General features: G+C 31.8%; 2 protein-coding genes across 2 annotated transcripts in view; both read right to left on the reverse strand.

Annotated features, from left to right (window-relative positions):
* Positions 1-2,229: 2,229 nt before the first annotated feature.
* LOC111687670 (SUMO-conjugating enzyme UBC9-B) lies at positions 2,230-3,461 on the reverse strand. The gene is made up of 2 exons (XM_023450130.2): positions 3,305-3,461; positions 2,230-3,241 (listed from the first exon to the last, which is right to left on the reverse strand). The coding sequence occupies exon 2, from the start codon at positions 3,094-3,096 to the stop codon at positions 2,617-2,619; it is 480 nt and encodes a 159-aa protein (XP_023305898.1). The 5' UTR covers positions 3,097-3,241; positions 3,305-3,461; the 3' UTR covers positions 2,230-2,616.
* Positions 3,462-4,912: 1,451 nt separating this feature from the next.
* Positions 4,913-19,678, reverse strand: part of LOC111683753 (zinc finger protein ush) — a 53,021-nt gene continuing 38,255 nt past the window's right edge. Inside the window, exons 3-9 of the mRNA XM_023445857.2 lie at positions 10,896-11,968; positions 10,696-10,796; positions 10,370-10,624; positions 8,727-10,301; positions 8,321-8,645; positions 6,163-6,296; positions 4,913-6,093 (exon numbers count right to left, since the gene is read on the reverse strand). Coding sequence (XP_023301625.2) covers positions 5,607-6,093; positions 6,163-6,296; positions 8,321-8,645; positions 8,727-10,301; positions 10,370-10,624; positions 10,696-10,796; positions 10,896-11,968 — 3,950 coding nt within the window. The 3' untranslated portion in view covers positions 4,913-5,606. The remainder of the gene's footprint in view (positions 6,094-6,162; positions 6,297-8,320; positions 8,646-8,726; positions 10,302-10,369; positions 10,625-10,695; positions 10,797-10,895; positions 11,969-19,678) is intronic.

Consider the following 19,678-nt stretch of genomic DNA (forward strand, 5'->3'; position numbering starts at 1 on the left):
AGAAGACCACAGATACATATCTGCCAGATCAGAATCTTCAATAATTCTATATATTTTAATAAATTTTGTCATGACTGTTTTTTCACCCATTGTGTTTAAAATTATTAGAGTTGGTTCAAAGATTCATGTATTTCACACACAAATTTACAGATTCCCGGAAAATGGGTTTATTATTAACAAAATCCTCTATTTACTACAAATACAAAATTTTGCATGCATAAACATGAGTAGATCCATAAATCACCATAATTACCCATGTAAAGTTCATACAACATAATTCATTAACAAGTAACCACATCTTGGCAACTCTAAATTAAATGCAACACTTCCTGTTGATAGTATTTGTCAGTGACACGACGCTTAATTGACATTTCAATTATAACGGTAAATACAAAAATGGACGATTATTGAAATAAAAATGTGAACGAATTGAAAGGTTTTATTGTAAAAGTGAAAAAATAGTTTTTTATTCAAAAGTGTTTGTGAAAGTAAAAAATATACATTTTCTCTAAAAATTGTGTGTTAGTGACACGACGCGTAATTAACATTTCAGTTATTACAGTTAATAGCAAAATGGACGAGTATTAAAATCTAAATGTTTTCTTCAGGTCTATTCTGAATAATAAATTACCGACGAATTTGTTCCCTATCCTATACATAAAGCATGCAAAAAGGGAATAAACTCCTGGGGAATTAGAGTTCAGAATTGGTCAGAAGCTGAACAAATAGTGAAAGTTGTATAAATTTTATAAAAAAGTGTTTGTAAAAGTGGAAAATATAGTTTTTCTCTATAAAATTTTGTCTTATGTGAACGGAATTAAATTATACCTAATTGTGCTCAAGGTAAGTGTTTAAAAAGTAATTTAACATGTTGTATTTTCCATAATTCTAACTGATATGCTTTCGATCATGATCGTTCCTTAAAAAAACAGATAGGTATAGTAGTAAAATTCCGAACAGTGTATGAAAATATTACGCTTGTCCGCATGCTTTATTAGTTGTTTTTTCAACAAATTTTCTCACGTACTACTTTAATCCAAGGATTAATATTGGTTGTTGGTTGCCTCCGTTTGGTTAGTAGTTAGTGTTCTAGTCTGGTAGACCAGAGGTGGTGGGTTCGATTCCCACCTCAGGCACTGATTATGGAGCGCACAAGAGGCTCGATAGAGGCCTAAGTGTATTTCTTCGGATTTCATATATGTGCATCCTCCTTTCGAACTAATTAACATTGGTTCGAAATTTCGTGAATTTTTCCTTCAAATATCGGTTTAACAATAACTACTCTCGACATATCGAGTTATTATTAATATCACCCTCACTCTGAATTATTATAAAATTTAGCAAGTAGGTATAAATATGAGTTGAACGCTAATGAAACTAAATAGGGTCCACTACATGCAACATAATTCATTAACATGTAATTATATCGAAACAAAATTTAACACTATATTGTTTACATACACAAATTGTTCAACGTAAATTTTTCCTAATCATTCTCTAATTGTTTATAGCTTAAAGATAAAAAACCGCCTTATGCAAAAACGATAATTAAGTTAACAATGGTTGTTAAAACCTGTTTTTATATGAAAAAAGTGTGTAGTAAACCATTGTTAACTTTAATAATCGTTTTTGCATAAGACCAAAAGTCTACTTCTTTCAAATCATGAATAACAATATCAGAATAAGATTCTACAAAATGTTGTCCGGATCGGCTTACAATTAGTAATAAGTTCCATATAAAGCTCTCTTCACTTAATCTAGAATAACTCATTACATTCTTAGTTATGAATGGTTGATATCATTAAATTCACTTCCGCAAATCATTTAATCATAAAAAAATCATCAATCACAAAAGTTGTCTGTACTAAACGATGAATTTCATCACATATCCATGCAAATAATTTTGCTAATGATTTTCCAAAACATAATTTGTTTAAGCTTCCATATAAGATCCGTCTATTACCTACATGTATGTATATATGAACAGACTATAGTCGGTGCTCCTTAAAAAAAAAAAAACAAAATTTTTTAGTTTCTATTTAAATTTCATTATATTTATTTTATACGTTGATTAGCTTTAAAAATATGTCTCTTTAAAATTGTTTCATCAACTATGAATTCATTTTGTTGTTCTGGTTTCATTTGTAATGAAGACTCGTTTTCTTTTTTTGCAGTAAGTAAAATCTTGTCGCCTGAGTCAAACACAACAAACATTTTATTCAAAAATGATTAATTGAAAAAAAGCCATTATATTTTTTGTTTTTTTTGTACAAAAAGAAAAAAAAATACATTTAATTTATAAAATATAATAATAAATGTGAAATTTAAATAGTAGTACATAGTTACAGAGTTAATTATAAAAATTTTAAATCCATTTTGTAAAACATCTGTCCGTCTTTTGTCTTTAGTTAAACAAGCTGTTAGCAGCAGACATTTTACAAAAAACCGATTCGTTATTTCAATTTTTTCTCCTCGCACTCCTAACTTTAGTGCTTTACAGATGGAAAAAATGTATCGACGCGTGTGTTTTAAATGTGAGTTTTTTTGGGGGGGGGGGTTTTTAATAACTAATGGAGTTTAAAGTATAAAGTACTATCCAATATAAGACAACGGCGCTTATTCTGTGGCCGCCATAGCTCTGGCTTGAGCACGAACACGTTTCTCATATTCCAGGCGATTCTGACAGTAGATTGTATAAGCCTCTGCTTGGGCAGGATCCTTAATATTGGGCTCGTTCAAGAGATCTTGTATACCCAAGAGAATTTGTTTAATGGTAATGGCGGGACGCCAATCTTTCTCTTCGTCCAGCAAGGACAAACAAACGGTGCCCGAGGGGTACACATTTGGATGGAATAGTGGAGGTTCGAATTTACACTTTGGAGGCGATGTTGGATAGTCGTCTTTGAAGATCATACGCAATTTGTACAAACCACCTTCCCAGGGTGTGCTCTTCTTGCCGGGGATAGCGCATTCCCAAATCATAAGATTTAAAGTACCGTCAGGATTTTTTGCAGGACGTGCCACGAATCCAAAGGGATGATCTTTACGCCATGCTTTACGTTCCTCGCCCAAACGAGTTATAGCTATGCCAGACATATTCCTCTACTTTTAGCTCTTCCACAAATTGTTCTTCACTTTCTCGAAACTTTTCTTTTTCAAGGCTGATTAATGATGCTTTAAATGTTTTTGTTGTAAAATTCTCGTTTTTTTCTTGCTGGGGCACGCGTTTTTGTAAATTTAACTAAAATATATTCGCAAGAATTCGTTTTAATGTTCACTTAAAAATCACCGTATATATAGTTACCGTTTAGTTGCGTTGTTTATAATTGATAAAGTTATTATATTTTAAAATTAAAGTTTTTGATTCTTTTCTTTTTTGCAAATTTGCACGCAAGAAAAAATGCGTTCTTCTTCGTTAATGTTCGGCTAATGGCTTGCAAATGTGTTTGTGTTGTAGGGTTGCATATTTAGTGAGTACTCGCAAGTGTCATATTTGCCAAGTAGTCATTGCCATGAAGTGATTACTTCATATAGTCAGAGCTGATTTTTTCATTCCTTAATAGCTTTTAAATAATGTATAAGAATTAAGTTAGCAATGAAAAGATATTTAAAATGATTTAAGAAACATTTTTGAACTTAAGAACGAAAAAAATTATTATGAGTAACCATGAACGTAAGTTTTTAAGTAGTTGGGTACTTGATATTTTAGTTGTATTATGCAACCCTGCCACTGTGTCAGCCATTTTTGCTTGACAACTTTTTGGAAAAAACAAAACCTTGGTTGATATACTTTGGCGCTCGCGTCACAGAGTTGTAATTGTGTAAATGAATTTTAGTTTTTATGTTATATTGGCAACGCACATTATTTCATTGAAATGTGAACGTTTTTTTTTTAATTTGAAATTTTTACTATCAATTCCAAAATTTAAAATTATTTACGACACTAAAACTTAAGTAGAATAGAATTAGAACAGAACGACAACTGGAAATAGAGCAAAACTAGAAGAGAACCACAGCAGAAGTAGAACAGAAAAAGAACAAAACTAGAACAAAACTAGAACAGAACTAGAACAGAACTAGAAGAGAACCAGAACTGAACTAGAACTAAACTAGAACTAAACTAGAACTAAACTAGAACTGAACTAGAACTAAACTAGAACTGAACTAGAACTGATATAGAACTGAACTAGAACTGAACTAGAACTGAACTAGAACTGAACTAGAACTGAACTAGAACTGAACTAGAACTGAACTAGAACTGAACTAGAACTGAACTAGAATTGAACTAGAACTGAACTAAACTAGATCTGAACTGGAGTAGAACTAGAACTGGAAGATTCTATGGAAATTTGTACGTTATTTTTTTTTATACAAAATAATTCAAACACACACTTTTTTTAATGATAATTTTTATTATTTTTGAGTTTTTCATATAATTTGATTTATATACGATTTCTAAACTAATTATAGATTTCTTTTTTATTATTATTTTTTATATAATTTAAATATAACTGTTTAATTATTTTTTTATTTTATTTTTGGAATAAATTATTATTGTCACATACTTAGAGTAATACATACATATTTATTTTGTATTGCTTTAAATTAAAAAAAAAAAAAAAAAAAAAAAAAAACACTTGCAAATAAGAAATATATTAAAGTTAATAATTATAATAATAATAAAAAAATGATACGTCAAAATAGTTTAAAATTAAAGTTTAAAAAATATACAAAAAAAGAAAAACTAGTTATAAAAAATACCATAAAACAATGAACACAATGTAAAATAAAATAATTGTTAAATCTTTATAAAAGTAGTCAACAGGAAATAACAAGAAAATTTTTAATTATAAAAAAAAAATAAAAGAAAAACAATTAGTTAAATAAAAAAATGCTTAATATAGTTAAAAAAAATAATTAAAATTAATATTCATATACTTTATATATAAATGATTTAGTTATGATACTAAATAAAGGTGGTGTTTTGTTGTTATTTAGAAATATGTTTTTTTAATTTATTTTTTTTTTTTAAATTTATTAACAAATATTTAAATGTTATAAGTTTAAAAGTTTCGTGTCGATACTTTTTCTTTTTTTTTCTTCAATATATTTTAAAAGGCTAAAAAGTTTAGGAGTTTGCTTTTCTTTTTGTTTTTATTTTTTTCATTTAATATAGTTTTATATTTTATGTTTAAGATCATAAATTGTAATTTTTTTTTTTTTAACTTAAATATTTAAAACTTTGGCATGCATTTTATGTCATGTGTTTATATAGTATTTGCATAAAATTAATTAATTATTATTATTTAAATCTGAAACAAATGCACAAGTAGATTGAATAAATTTATTTACAGAGATTCTCTTTAAATACTGTTTGTTACCACTTTTTCTTTAATTTTATTTAATAATCTTTGAAGTTAATTTTGTTTAATTAATTATTTTATATTAAATCTTTTATGCATTTGTTGCTTTTGTAAGTTTTTTGTTTATTTTCTTTCTTTTTTTATCGTCTGATATGCTTTTACTTTTATTAATCTTTCAAGTTTCGCTTAAAAACATTTATAATACCATTCCCAAGATTTCGAAGTTGTCTGCAATTGATTCTATCAAATGGCAGCTTCCTGTAAATTTTCCTTATTTTTTTGCATCATTAAAGTATTGGGTGATGGTATATTTGTTATTATATTACCAGCATTAGGACTTGGACTATCATTAGTATCTGGTCTATGTAATTTATTTTTACAATAGAATTGCTTATGTGCCAAATAGGTTTTCATATAATTAAATGAAATGTCACATGTTTGACAATATTTCTGATTGATATTCTCTTCGGGTGTGGCATTTAGTAAAGGTGGTGGTCCTATGGCTGGTGATCGTAGAGTAGATGGCGGTGCTTGTGGTATATGTAATGCCGAAGGTTCAATTGATATTTCCATAGGTTCAGATTTTATATGATGCATTAATTCGTTGGGATTATTGTGTATGATATTCGACGGTATGGGTGAATTGTTATTGTCATGGGGATTTAGTAGTACTGCCGGACTTGTATTGCTGGCTAAATGATGATCCAGCGGTTCAGACTTGATGTTGAAACTGTTAAAATAATAAATATTGGTTAATTATTATTCGATATCGGGTTTTTAAAATGTGGTTAAAACTTACTTATTCATGTTATTGTCGCCATTATGACTGCTACTCAAAGAGGCTGTCTCGGTTGTGTCTATGTCTCCTACTTCTGGAGAAATAGAGGGTGAATTGGGTATAACATGTGGATGTACTAATTTCATATGACGCAACTGAAATGAGAGGAAAATAAAAATAATTAAAATAATGGAATCTAAAATTAATTGTGGTTTAAATTAGACTAGTATTTTTCCCAAATTTTCTTAGGATTTTGAGATTTATTCGAAAAAGTGGTGATCAGAGAGAGAAAGAGCGCGCGCTTTAAAGTATTGTTTATTTATTTATTAATTTCAACTTAAATTTAAAAATAAATTCTATGTCGGGTTTTTCTGATAATGATAATCTTTATTCTTTGGTTAAATCTAGATTAATACGTGCTTTGTGTTTTTCAGGGCGGGGTTTTCTGATAAAGATAATCTTCATTCTTTGGTTAAACCTGGTTTAATAAATTTTTTTTCAGTAATTAGTAAAATTACTTAGGGCGGTTTTTTTCTGATAAAGATAAACTTCATTCTTTGTTTAAACCAAGTTTAATATATGTTTTGTGTTTTTCAGTAATCAGTACAGTTAACTGAGTGTTATTGGCCAACTAAACCTAATTTATATTTTTTTCTAAAATTTTACATTTTACAAAAGTAATTAGGGTTCTATAATTGAAACGAAAAGTCGACATTTCGACTTTTTTCATTTAGTTAAGAGTCGACTTTTGGACATTTTGCATTTTACGAGAAGTCGATTTTTCGACAGTTTTCGTTGAATTACAAGTCGATTTTTAAATTTTTTGGACTTTTTCCGACTTTTCAATTTTTTTTCGACTTTTCGACTCTTTGACTTTTCCCGACTTTTCGATTTTTTTTCGACTTTTTGACTATTTTCGACATCTTTCGACTTTTATTATACTTTTTTTCACTTTTTCCACTTTTTTAAAAATTTTGTCTTTTTTCCACTATTTTCGACTTTTCGACCTTTTGACTTTCAGACTTTTCGGCTTTTATTTACAAAGTCTACTTTTCGACTTTTTTACAGACAATAGTCGAGTTATCGACTTTTCGACTTTTTTCGACAAAAAGTCGATTGTTCGATTATTCGAAATCGATTTATAGAACCCTAAAAGTAATATTTGCATAAAACAGCTGTTCATTGTTTACGTTTTTGACCGAAAAGTTGACAATGCTAACAAAGTTAACTGATCTTAAATCCATAACTGAAAAACACAATCATCGTTTAAAGTCCGCCTAAATTTTTTCCGAGTTTAATCTAACAGCAAGTTAAGCCTAGTTTAACTGAGTAGTAAGAAATCTGTTATTAACCAAATTAAATTATACAATCATAATGAATTCGATAAAAACTTAACATTTTATGTTAATAGTAATTTTATGATTTATTTTATGATTATAATTATTCTTTTTAAATTTATTTGCAAAAAAAATACAGCTGTTTATTGTTTATGTTTTTGACTGAAAAGTTGGCAATACTAACAAAGTTAATTGACCTTAAAGCCTTAATTGAAAAACACAGTTATCGGTTAAACTCCGCCTAACTTTGTTTTGAGTTCAATCTAACAGCAAGTTAAGCCTAGTTTAATTGAGTAGTAAGAAACCCGCCCTAAGAAATAGAGCACTAGCACCTGGGGCCATCAGCTCGTTGTTAAAGTTAATCGATTGTAAATTATAATTAAAGTGATAATAGTTCCATAATTCAAATTTGTGAAATACTTTCTGTCAGATCATAAATTGTACATAGATCTACATTTGATTTCTATTGAGATATCGATCAATATTGAAAGCCACTCTTTGGCCTCTGACTTTTTTTGAAAACTTTTTAGAAGTACATTAAAATCATAGGTCCAAGCTTGCTGTTCAAAATTCTAAACCCTTACGGTTTGCATGCGTTATAAAACTAGTAAACTTTTTCTTTAAATTATTTAAAATTCCACAAAAAAAATTTAAAGGGAGTGTTAACAGTTTTCAAACAAAAAAAGACTTTATAACTATCATTTAATCTTTAATTTTAAACAACAATGTATTTTTGATATTTTGTATATATAAACCACTTTTCATGATCTCTTGAAAAAGGTCATTGCTACAGTAAAACAAAAACAAACCAAAAAAATTATCGTTTAGCCTTGATAACTTACCACATTGCCTTTATAAGTTGAAGAATAATTACAAATATCACAATTGAACACCTGCTGCTGTGATTGTTGTTGTTGTTGCTGCTGCTGATGTTGATGTTGTTGCTGAAGGCCAGCAGCTACAACAGCTGCTGCAGCAACTAACTGTTTTTGTTGTTGCTGCTGTTGTTGAGCAGCAGCTAATTGTTGAACCAAATGTTCTTGATTTAACGAGGCCGCGCTGGGAATTTCAATATTTTCATCCTCTAATATACAAGCCATATAATGTTCCTCATTGATATCGGAAGTTTTCTTATCGAAATGCATGCGTATATGAGTGCGCATACCCCTATTTAAAGGAAGAGACAAATAATTTGCCAAAAAAATTAATAAATGTTATTTATTTTGGTGGAGTTTTTAAATAAAATACCTTAAAGTATTGCCTTTGTAACGGCAAATAGTGCATCTAAAAGCCTTAACTGTGCCATGAGTTTCCATATGTTTACGACTTTCACTGGCAGTTAAGCTGACAGCATCACATAAAGGACATTTGTAAAGATTTTGATTACTACTAGAACCAGTGGAAGTTGTGGAAGTAGTATGCTGCTGTTGTTGTTGTGTAGTGGCTGTGGCTAATGTTTGTGTTGGTGGTGTAGGTTGCTGCAAGGCCGGTGGTGGAGGACAAGGTAGTGATGCTTCATGTTGAGTCTTACATTTAGAACATTTTTCTTTTTTCATAACTACATGAGTAGTATCCGAGGAGTTAGAAGCTACAGCAGCTGCTGCCGCTGCCGCTACACCACCACCTTTGGGACAATAGTAGTTTTGATGAGCTCTTAAGTTATCCAAAGAGGTATATTTAATGCCACATGCTGCACATATTAATTGTTGATAGGCTACTGGTGTTGTCTCAGCTGGCGAGGCTCCCGTAGCCATTGGGGGAGTAGGTGAAACTTTAGCTTCGCCTTCAGAGGGTTCTTGATTCCGGGCGGAACAGTAATGTTGTTTATGAGCCAAATAGTTTTCATATTTACAGAAAACAATATTACATTCTTTGCATTTGGAAACTCCTTGCTTAACATAGATTTGAGGTTGATTTGCGCTGGCCGTCGGCACTTGTACAGAAGCAGCAGGGGCTGGTGGTAAAACAGGCAAACCCAAAAGAGAACCTCTACCAGTGGCTGCTGCTACTGCAGCTGCTAAGTCCGATGGTGTGGAACCAGTTGTGCCAACTCCCCCAGTAGAAGAGCTAACGGCAGCTGCTGCGGCTGCTGACAATTTCAAAGCCAATTCCATATTTTGTTTAGCCAGTAAAGGATTTAAAAGTTCTGCTGGTAACATAGAACGTAATTGTAAATTATCTAAAATGTTTGTGGGATTTGTGGCTGCACTTAAAGCATTGGGTGGTATGGTAGCCGGAGGAGACATTGAGGAAGTACTACCGGCTCCAGAGCTCCTAGGACTTATTGCACGTCTTCTGGGCGAAGGACTCATCGAAGGACTATTGGGCAATGATGGTGCGCAGACAATTTGTTCGGGTGTTATACTGCCCGTTTCATCTAAAGCCAAATTTTCTTTGCCTGCCTCCAGTAAAGTCTCCATATCTAAACGTTGTTGTTCATTCTCTAAGAATGTAGTGGCAGAATTGAAACGTTGCCTTTGCAATAGAGCAGCAATGGGAGAACGTCTAAGTGATAAATCCAAAGGAGCAGATTCTCTAAAACCTTCACCTTTTCTCTTGAGAGTAGGATTTTCTGTAGATTCCTCTACATTACGTTTTATATTCTTTTCGGTGAGTAAAGTTTCCGTGGCATTGCTTTGACGTGTAGAATCTACTACATTGATTTGTTGACTCGTCGTAATGGCAGCAGCTATACTATTGGCCGCCGTTGAGGCAGCACTAAGAGCATTTATATTTAAAGCTGTAGCCAAAGGTTTTAAATTGCCATTATCCAAAGTAAAACAGGTGGTATCTGGATTAACCACTGAGGGCGAAGGTGAGGATCTGCGTTTTTTGAAAAAGAAGATTGTATAAACGTTTTTAAGCCTTTTATGTTTTGTGTAAATACTTACAAAGGTCCGGCTATTAGACTAGCGGAACGTATCAAAGAATAAGGTATTATTAATATGGGATTTGTGGGTAACGCCAAGAAAGGTGTAGCTGGTGGCTGTTGTAAAGCAGCTGCTGCTGCGGCGGCTGCCGCTGCTACCATAGCAGGAGTGGGAGTTTTAGTACGAGTTTGAGGACTTATGGCACCGCTGACTACAGCTGCAGGAGCTTTAGGTGTCGACGAACTGGTAGAAACTTCCAGTTTGGGTGTTAATTGCCTGTAAAGAAGGCAAAGAGGTTTAGAAGGGAACAATGTGAAGAAAAATAGCTTTCAAAGTTCATAACATACCCTTCTGTTCTCCTGGAACTACAGTAATGCTGTTTATGAGCTCTATAGGTTTTGACGTTATTAAAACGTATGTCACAATCACTGCAATAACGATCCACTTGCTGTAGGGTTAAAAAAAGATCAAATCATTAAATCATCCCTAAATAAACTTGTCATTCTATGATGAAAATATTTTTAATTTCAACCAACAACTAACTCACTTGACTAGAATTATCTTCCATTATGGCACTGCCGTTATTGGAAGCATTAGAGCTGGGCGCTGGTGAGGTCTGATGCATACGCATATGACGATTGAGAGAGACTTTCTTATCGGCACTATAGGAACACTGTGTACAGGCATACTGCTTGCCGGTCTTCGGAACTTTGGCCGCTGGTTCTGTGGGAGCCAAAGAAATATTGACTGTAGGATTATTTGCTTGTGTTGGAGAAGCAGAAGACTTTTCAGCTATGGCAGCCGATAAGGAGCTATCTTCTCCTGATTCCTTATGACGATGTGAGCAATAGTAAGCTTGATGAGCCTCCAAGGTTGAGGGAGAACTGAAACCTATACCGCAGGGTAAACACATAAATACCTTCATGCGTTGTGGTGCTTCTACGGGTGTGGTCAAGGGTTTTTTAGCTGTTTCCACTAAAGCAGCTGGAGTAATATGTTCAGTTTCATTACTTTCTGTATCGTCTGTTTGTAATTGCTGTTGCAAATGCTGTTCCAAACGTGCTATTCTTTGTTGAGTCTGTGATTCCTCATGTACAACCTTTAAATCTTTGGCATCTGGCATTAAAGCAGGATCTGAAGCCAATAAAGCATTAAGCCTTAATTTAGGCATAGAACCTGAAGTGGGAGAGCATATATTTTCATTTGAGACTTCTATAGGGGATGGACTAATAGCAGGTGATGTTATGGCCTTTAATAAAGGACTTGAAGATCTACGATCTTTTGAATTAGATTCATCTATTTGATTTTGAAAATCATCACATTTCTCAGAATCATTGGAATTCTCAGTGGTTCTGTTTACAGGCGATTGCACGGGGGTAGTAATTCTTCTATATTCTAACTCCACTTCCATTTTAGGTCTCTTCTGTTGTGGCGGTTGTGAGTCGGCATCTTCTTCGTTATGCTCCATTTCTATTTGCTCTGGTTTTTGACTCTCTGTCATTTCTATATCAGTCTCTTTAGTTTGCTGGCTATAATGATTGTTTTGAAGAGTTCGGTTATCTTCATCTGTATGATCATCCATTATGCTTGTAGTATTATTAGGATTAAAATCTTTGGAATCTAAAAAAAAATAATTAAAATAGAAAGAAACAGGAAATTTAATACATGTTTTTTGTTTTGTTTAAAGATCAAGTATAAAAGATAAGTTTAAAACAAAAAAAAAAAAAAAAAAAATTAAAGATAATAATCTTTACCAAAAATAATTTTAAATATCAAAAACAAAACCTACATTATTTCAAATGTTTTAAAAACACAACTATCCAAGCTCTCGAATCTTTTGCTTGAACACTTTACTTATAGCAGAGAAAGAAACCTACTCAAATTGTAGTAAAAAACAACAAATCTCTACAGCTTATCATTTTCAAATCTTTATATTCTTAACAAAATTCTTACGAAAAACTTAAACCCATATCAAAGTTTAAGTAAAGCGAAAAAAACTGAAATAATCTTTACCAAAAAAAAAAAAAAAGAACATTTTCATAAGAAATTCTCACTGTAGTTACATAAAATACATTTTTACCATACGATCGCCATCATCATCAATGTTGTCGTCATCTTGGGGAATATGTGTCAAATTGACCAAAAGGTTAACAATTATTATCGAACAAATTGTCAAAGCATCCACCACAAACGCATAAAGTGTTTTATATTCTTTGTTTGAGGTCTGTTATTTGTTTCTTTCGTTTCACTTTTGTTGGCGAAAATGTAGAAGAAATATTAACAGAATATAAAAGGTATTAAAGGGATAAGTTTAATCAATTCTTACAGTCTTTGTTGACAACGCAACGTTGTCGAGATTGTAACAATTTGTTGTCGAACTCTAAATTTGTTACACATCCGTTGTCATTGACAACTTATGTATATAGTTTGACAACGGATAGGTTAGTTTATCACAGGTAGCCTATTTCGTTTTTACTTTAGTCCATGTAAGAAGATCATAAAGAGATATAGGAAAGAGTAGAAAGAGTAGCAAAGAGCAAGAGAGGCCAGCTGCCATGGAAAAAGTGCAATTTATGAATGGGTTCACACCCATTTAGAGCAATTTATGAACGCCAGATGAAGTTCTAATTGAATATTTGGCAATTCGGATAGACCAAAATCGGGTCTCTGACAGAGCAGGACAATTGCAGAGAAGATGATTAATAGCCTCTTCCTCATTCTCATTTTGACAACTCCTACAGAAGTCATTGAACGGAAGACCAATGCGCGTAGCATGGTTACCAAATTTACAGTGGCCAGTGATAATCGATATCAGCCTACTTAGTTGCAGACTTTGGAGACCAAGAAGATATTTGACCTGATGTTAAGTACATGTGTTTTAGCGACCATTTGTCACGAGCTATGGAGAGTAGAATACCGCAAAACTGATCGATTTTAAGTCTGTTAAGCATTGTGCCAGCTCTTGCCAAGATGCCATACGAAATCCCGAGTCCCTTTACCCAAATTAGGGTGACGGTTCAAATGTCTCGCCATTTCATTAAGAGATGTCCGATTTTCATGGACAATTTTGAATGTGAAAAAGACACCAATTAGGGATTTAATAGCAGCTTGAGTATCGATTTAAATTCTGATATCCCTATTAGATATCCGATAGTATCTTAGCTAATTTAACACCCTCTTTATCGCTGATATTTTAACCTAAAGAATATTACATTCATCATTAAGTCGCAAGGAGATTTTCGTCCAAATTTCACAATGAAAACGCCATCACCACCACGACGGAAAAACTTTTTAGAAACATTTTCAACATTTTGGTGTCAATGTATAGTAATGTCCATTTTTGGATTTAAAAACTTATCAAACTTTAACGTATTCTGTCCAGGACGGTGTTATTTTCAAAAAAAACTCCCAATTCACAACGTTGTCGTATCGTTGTAGCGTTTTATGAAAACAAATTACGACATAATACGATACAACCGTAAAACACCGATTGTGAATTGGACACATCTGTAGGGTAGGTTAAAACGAACATTTTGGCCTGATCAACATTTTATATTCTTGAATCGAAAATTCGCTTAAGTTTTTTGTATTTAACGGATGCGTACTTAAATCAAGAATTTTTTGCTTGATTTAGGGGAAAGCGTACTTACCGCATTCCTGAATATGCTTTGTATATATATAAGTATGGTTAATCCAATACGTATTTGGAGTGAAATTTTCTGGTTTATCGATTATACCTTTTTTTTTTAATAAATTTCACTCCTTTTAAATTCTGCTTTTCTGATTTTCACAGTTTATTTTTTTGGATACTTTATTATTGGAATTGGACTTGTAATAAGTATGTGCTTTTTTGTAGTTCTTTTCTGCGTTTAATTCAAAATAAACCACAAAGAAAAGTAGCAGGCAGTCAGTGAGGCAAGTCATGCAGACAAACAGACATTCAGCCATTTAGACAGACAATAAACTTTAAGCGTCCGCTTGTCTGGTTTAATACAATGCACATTGCCTCTGTCCACTTTAACTATCAAACATAACTATACTACAAACATTTTACCACATGCCTCACAACAAAACAATCTTGGAAAACGAAACGTGTTGAGACGCTTGTGCCTTATCCATGTGTAAAATCAACTTTTTTTGGAATAAATACAATAAAATGCACGTACCGTGCATACATTCTAAGATTTTGCAGTTTGTTTTTTTCTTCAGTTTTAATATAGAAAAATTCCAAGAGACACTTACTGGATTGGCTGATATTCACATATCGGTTACTTTGTAGTATTTAACAAATGTATTTAGTTATGGTATATAAGTCTATAGATGGTTTGAGGTTTTCATTGAAATAACTAATAGTTTTTTAATAGGTTATGGCATAAGTAAATGCAAAAATACTGGGGTCGGATCAAGACATTCCAAAATGATTCAAATCTCTTCCGTGACATTCGGAATTGAATTCTTTCAAAAGGTCTTTAAACTAATGCTAAAAGTGAGAAGAATAATTTTGTTTTCGCATAAGAAAAAGAAAATTTATAAATAAAAAAAAAATTCAAATCATTCAAAAATTTCTAAAAAAATCTTGTTTAAAGACTAAAAAATATTTGAAAATAATAATAGCAGCAAACAAATCAACTACTACTATTTATTTCAACTGCAACAGAAAACTAACGAAGATGTATGAGAGATAGATAAATAACAAAAACAAGCATCACATAAAAATTATAAACATTCAGACGGACTAAAATTATATTCATGGCGAAAAAAACTCATATAATCATCTCAACATACTTACATACCTCTTTAAATACAAACATAGTAGTATGAATATGTAGATTGATTTGACAGCTTAGATAGGTATTTTAAGAAACCAACAGCAACAACCATAACTAAACTAAATCATGCTCTCCAAGAGACAATTTTTTTTTTTTACCAGAAACTCAAATGTACATCCATATGCCAGGGATGGGAAAGAAATTTATACACTAGACAAAAGTCTTAACTATAGGCTAGGCAATAGAATAGTCTGTAGGTTAGGCAATAGAATAGTCTGTAGGTTAGGCAATAGTCTTGTCTGTAGAATAGACAATGTACTAGTCTATACACTAGGCAATAGACTAGACATTTGACTACAGATTACAGTACACACTAGTTTATGGATTAAACAATTGATTAGGCATCAGAATAGTCTATAGACTAGACAAAAGACCAGCCTAAAGAACGGGCAATAGACTCGACAACTGACTAGTCTAATGACTAGACAGCTGACTAGTCTATAGACTAGACAACTGACTAGTTTATAGACTAGACAACTGAATAGTCTATAGACTAGACAACTGACTAGTCTATAGACTAGATGTAGGAGACAACTGACTAGTCTATAGACTAGACAACTGACTAGTCTATAGACTAGACAACTGACTAATCTATAGACTAGACAACTGACTAATCTATAGACTAGACAACTGACTAGTCTATAGACTAAACAACTGACTAGTCTATAGACTAAACAACTGACCAGTCTATAGACTAAACATCTGACCAGTCTATAAACTAAACAACTGACCAGACTATAGACTAGACAACTGACTAGTCTATAGACTAAACAACTGACTAGTTTATAGACTTAACAACTGACCAGCCTACAGACTAGACAACTGACTAGTCTATAGACTAGACAACTGACTAGTCTATAGACTAGACAACTGACTAGTCTATAGACTAGACAACTGACTAGTCTATAGACTACACAACTGACCTGTCTATAGACTAGACAACTGACTAGTCTATAGACTAGACAACTGACTAGTCTATAGACTAGACAACTGACTAGTCTATAGACTAGACAACTGACTAGTCTATAGACTAGACAACTAACTAGTCTATGGACTAGACAACTGACTAAGACTAGTCAAAAGACAAAATACAATTTACTAGTCAAACGGCTTGACAAAAGACTAGACAATTGACTAGTCTATGGACTACACATTAGAAAGTTTATGAACCAAACAATAGATCAGTCTATAATTAAGATAATAGACTAGACAATATACGAGAAATAGACTAGATAAGTGACATATCTAAAGGCGCATAAAAAGTACAATTGTATCAATTTGGACAACCCTGGTGTATACCAATATAATTTTCACAAAAGATCAAAAAATCCAAAACATACAGGAATCTTGAGAAGAAGAAAAAAAGCTTACGAAAAAAGAGAGTAGTAAATAAAAAGTAGTGGTAGTACGAGTAGTAAAAAAATGCCTGATACCGGCCAACAACATTACCAGCATGTTAATATTCTAAGAAATTTTAGATTTTTTTTAATTCGTTTCGTTTCTTTTTTTTTTGTTTTGCTACATGGAAATCTTTAATAAAAAATCTGTTAAAAGATGTAGCATGATGTTTGTAGTTTTTTGGTTATAGCAAAGAAAAGCTTGTTATAAGCGTTGACCTGTCAATTTGTATGTATTGAAATGTCATCTGTTTCAATTTTAACATTTTAACAGTTTATTGCATACATGGTTTTGATGGACACAACAGAGTTGCGGTGTATGACCGTTGTTTAAGAGAGTTTGTATGCTTTATTATTTCCTTGAAGTATGTGTATGTTTGGTGTTTGTATGCGTTTCTTGTGGCCAGGCCATTGGTTATTAAGGTTGTGTTACCATTTATGGCAAAGTGGTTATAAAAAGAAAACTTTAAACCGCCTTGTAAGACCTTATAGGATGACATTTACATCACACATACATGAATAGTAGGCAAAGTCATGAAGAATGCTTAAGTAATGTGACCAACTTAAGTTTCTTGATTCGAAACAAAGTTAATAGATCATATTACAACAGTTGGCGTGGATCCTGACCTAGTATTTATAATAGATTAAAAACTTCCAAATTACCCCCCTTAAAGAAACATGCATTACAATTGAGTTTGAAATCAAAAAACTGAAATTTTTGAAAAATTTTAATAGTTGGTCACATTTTATTTGTAACTTAAAACACAGTACTTTTAAAGTGTTTTCATGGTGGTGCGGCGGCACACCGAACGAACAATCAAGTGAGAGCAGCAGCACATGCGCATGCGTAACATTTACCACTATTAAAACATTTACAAATGCTTTGGCATAAAGTTACTCAAGTAAATCAGCGCATAACCAGCGCTACATTACGAGCTTGTGTAGGAAATGCATATAAAAAAAACCAATTCATGTCTTACCACGGAGTATGTGTGTGGCACATAGTTGCTGATGCAGTTCGAATGCATTTGCTTTGTTTTTTTTTATGCGACAAGTGTTTAAAGACTAGTCAGTTGCTGTTTGTAAAGCGGTAGTTTGTAAGAAAATCAACCATCACTGCATATTACACACATATATAACGAATTGAAGAAAAATAAGAAGCAGCAAATTGATTTCTCGCTATGATAAATTTAATTACACAATTTTCATTGTAGTTTTTTTTAGCTTCTTTAATTTTCTTTTAAGTCAGACTTCTCTTAAGTAATAATAATAAAAAAATCAACATAGATTCCAAGTAAATATTATATCAAGATTAAACATTTGAAAAACCTTTAGCTTTTGATCAGAAAAATGTTGAGCGGGAAAAAATTAGAAATATTTCGTTGAAAATAAGAGAGAAGCATTTAAAGATATTGAGAAGTTTTTTTTTTAGGAAAAATTTTAAAAATAAAAGAGAAGCATTGACAGATATTGAGAAGCCCTTTTTAGAAAATAGTCTAGTCTATAGTCTAGTCTATAGTCTTTTCTATAGTCTAGTCTATAGTCTAGTCTATAGTCTAGTATATAGTCTAGTCTATAGTCTAGTCTATAGTCTAGTCTATAGTCTAGTCTATAGTCTAGTCTATAGTCTAGTCCTATAGTCTACTGGATCGACTATTCAGTGATCTAGTCAAGATTATTGTTACCTTTGAAGAAATAAATTGTTATTCTATAAATGTAGACCACACACAATTCTAATTACGTTTAAAATTTCTAAAACTCCGCTTAAACTTTTTTCTACTTTTTATATAGCAACACGTCAAGTAAATTTTTCAAATCAAACTTTTAAACAGTTTGTTAATTTTCTATTTTTTTTTTTTTTTTGCCAAATACTTGACAAGTCGTAAGTTTGAAACATTAAAATGAAAAAAACTTAATCACGAAATAAATGTTTAAAGAAATTTAACATAAATTCACAATGTCATGCTTTCAATCATGTTTAAATCGTATTTGCCCCCCATTGAAATAAAAGCTCTAACAATGTTAAGTGTAAATGGGTCTAGGAGTTTATTTCTCAAAAACCCTTTTAACATATTTTCAACAGTTAATTTAGTTTTTCATAATTAAGTCAAAAGTTTATAGTCATGTTTAAAAAATGTTAAAAAAATATGTTCGTTTCTCTAATGTATAAACCAAATTGAACTTCTCTCATGGATTATTATCTATTATGTTCAATAAAAATTGTGTAAATGCTACTAAACTAAAATCAAGCAACACACAAAAAAAGTGTCTTGTTAAATATGTTTAATAAATTTAAAAAAAAACTAAAATGTTGTTATAAAAATCATTGCATGTGTTAATATGCAAATGCGTACGAAACATGTTTGTTTTTTTTTTGCTCTCAAACATCTTTTACTATTTGCTCAAGTATGAATAGTGGTAGTTGCTGCTAAAACAACTCTGGCTTGCTAAACGCAATTGAAACTAACAGCCAGTCAAGCAAAGCCAGGCTACTCGCTAAAACTAGTCATCCAGCTAAACAACCAATAGCAGTTAGCAAGTGCAAAATGGTCAATTTGATTTTAGATTATTAAGTCATTTATAACAACAGCCTACACAATATTGACAATTTAGATTGGAATTATGCGAAATTGTATGTGTTTTTCTAGTACAAGTACACACTTAGCTTTGCTTCTTTTTTTTTGTTTTGTTTGCAATTTAATGGCATGTTAATAGTTTTTGACAAAACAGGAGAAATAGTTTCATTTTGATAAAACTAAATATTACAAGTTATTGAGTTTTCAAAAATTTATGAGACATGAAATATTTAAAATGGATTTTGTGTAAAAACTATAGGCAATTGCTTAGTTTAGAGTTAAATTTAGTTTGAAATGTAGTCCATACTAAAAATTGCAGTCCAAACTATAGACCAGACTATAGACTAGACTACAGACTAGACTACAGACTAAACTACAGACTTGACTACAGACTAGGCTATAGTTGAGACTACACTATAGTCCAGACTAAACCATAGTTTAACCTACAGTCAAGACTATAGAACAGACTAGATTTGTCCAGACTAGACATTAGTATTGATTCTAGACCAGACTATAGAAGAGACTTCA

This window comes from Lucilia cuprina, chromosome 2 (genome assembly GCF_022045245.1).
Source record: "Lucilia cuprina isolate Lc7/37 chromosome 2, ASM2204524v1, whole genome shotgun sequence".
NCBI classification, from domain to species: domain Eukaryota; kingdom Metazoa; phylum Arthropoda; class Insecta; order Diptera; family Calliphoridae; genus Lucilia; species Lucilia cuprina.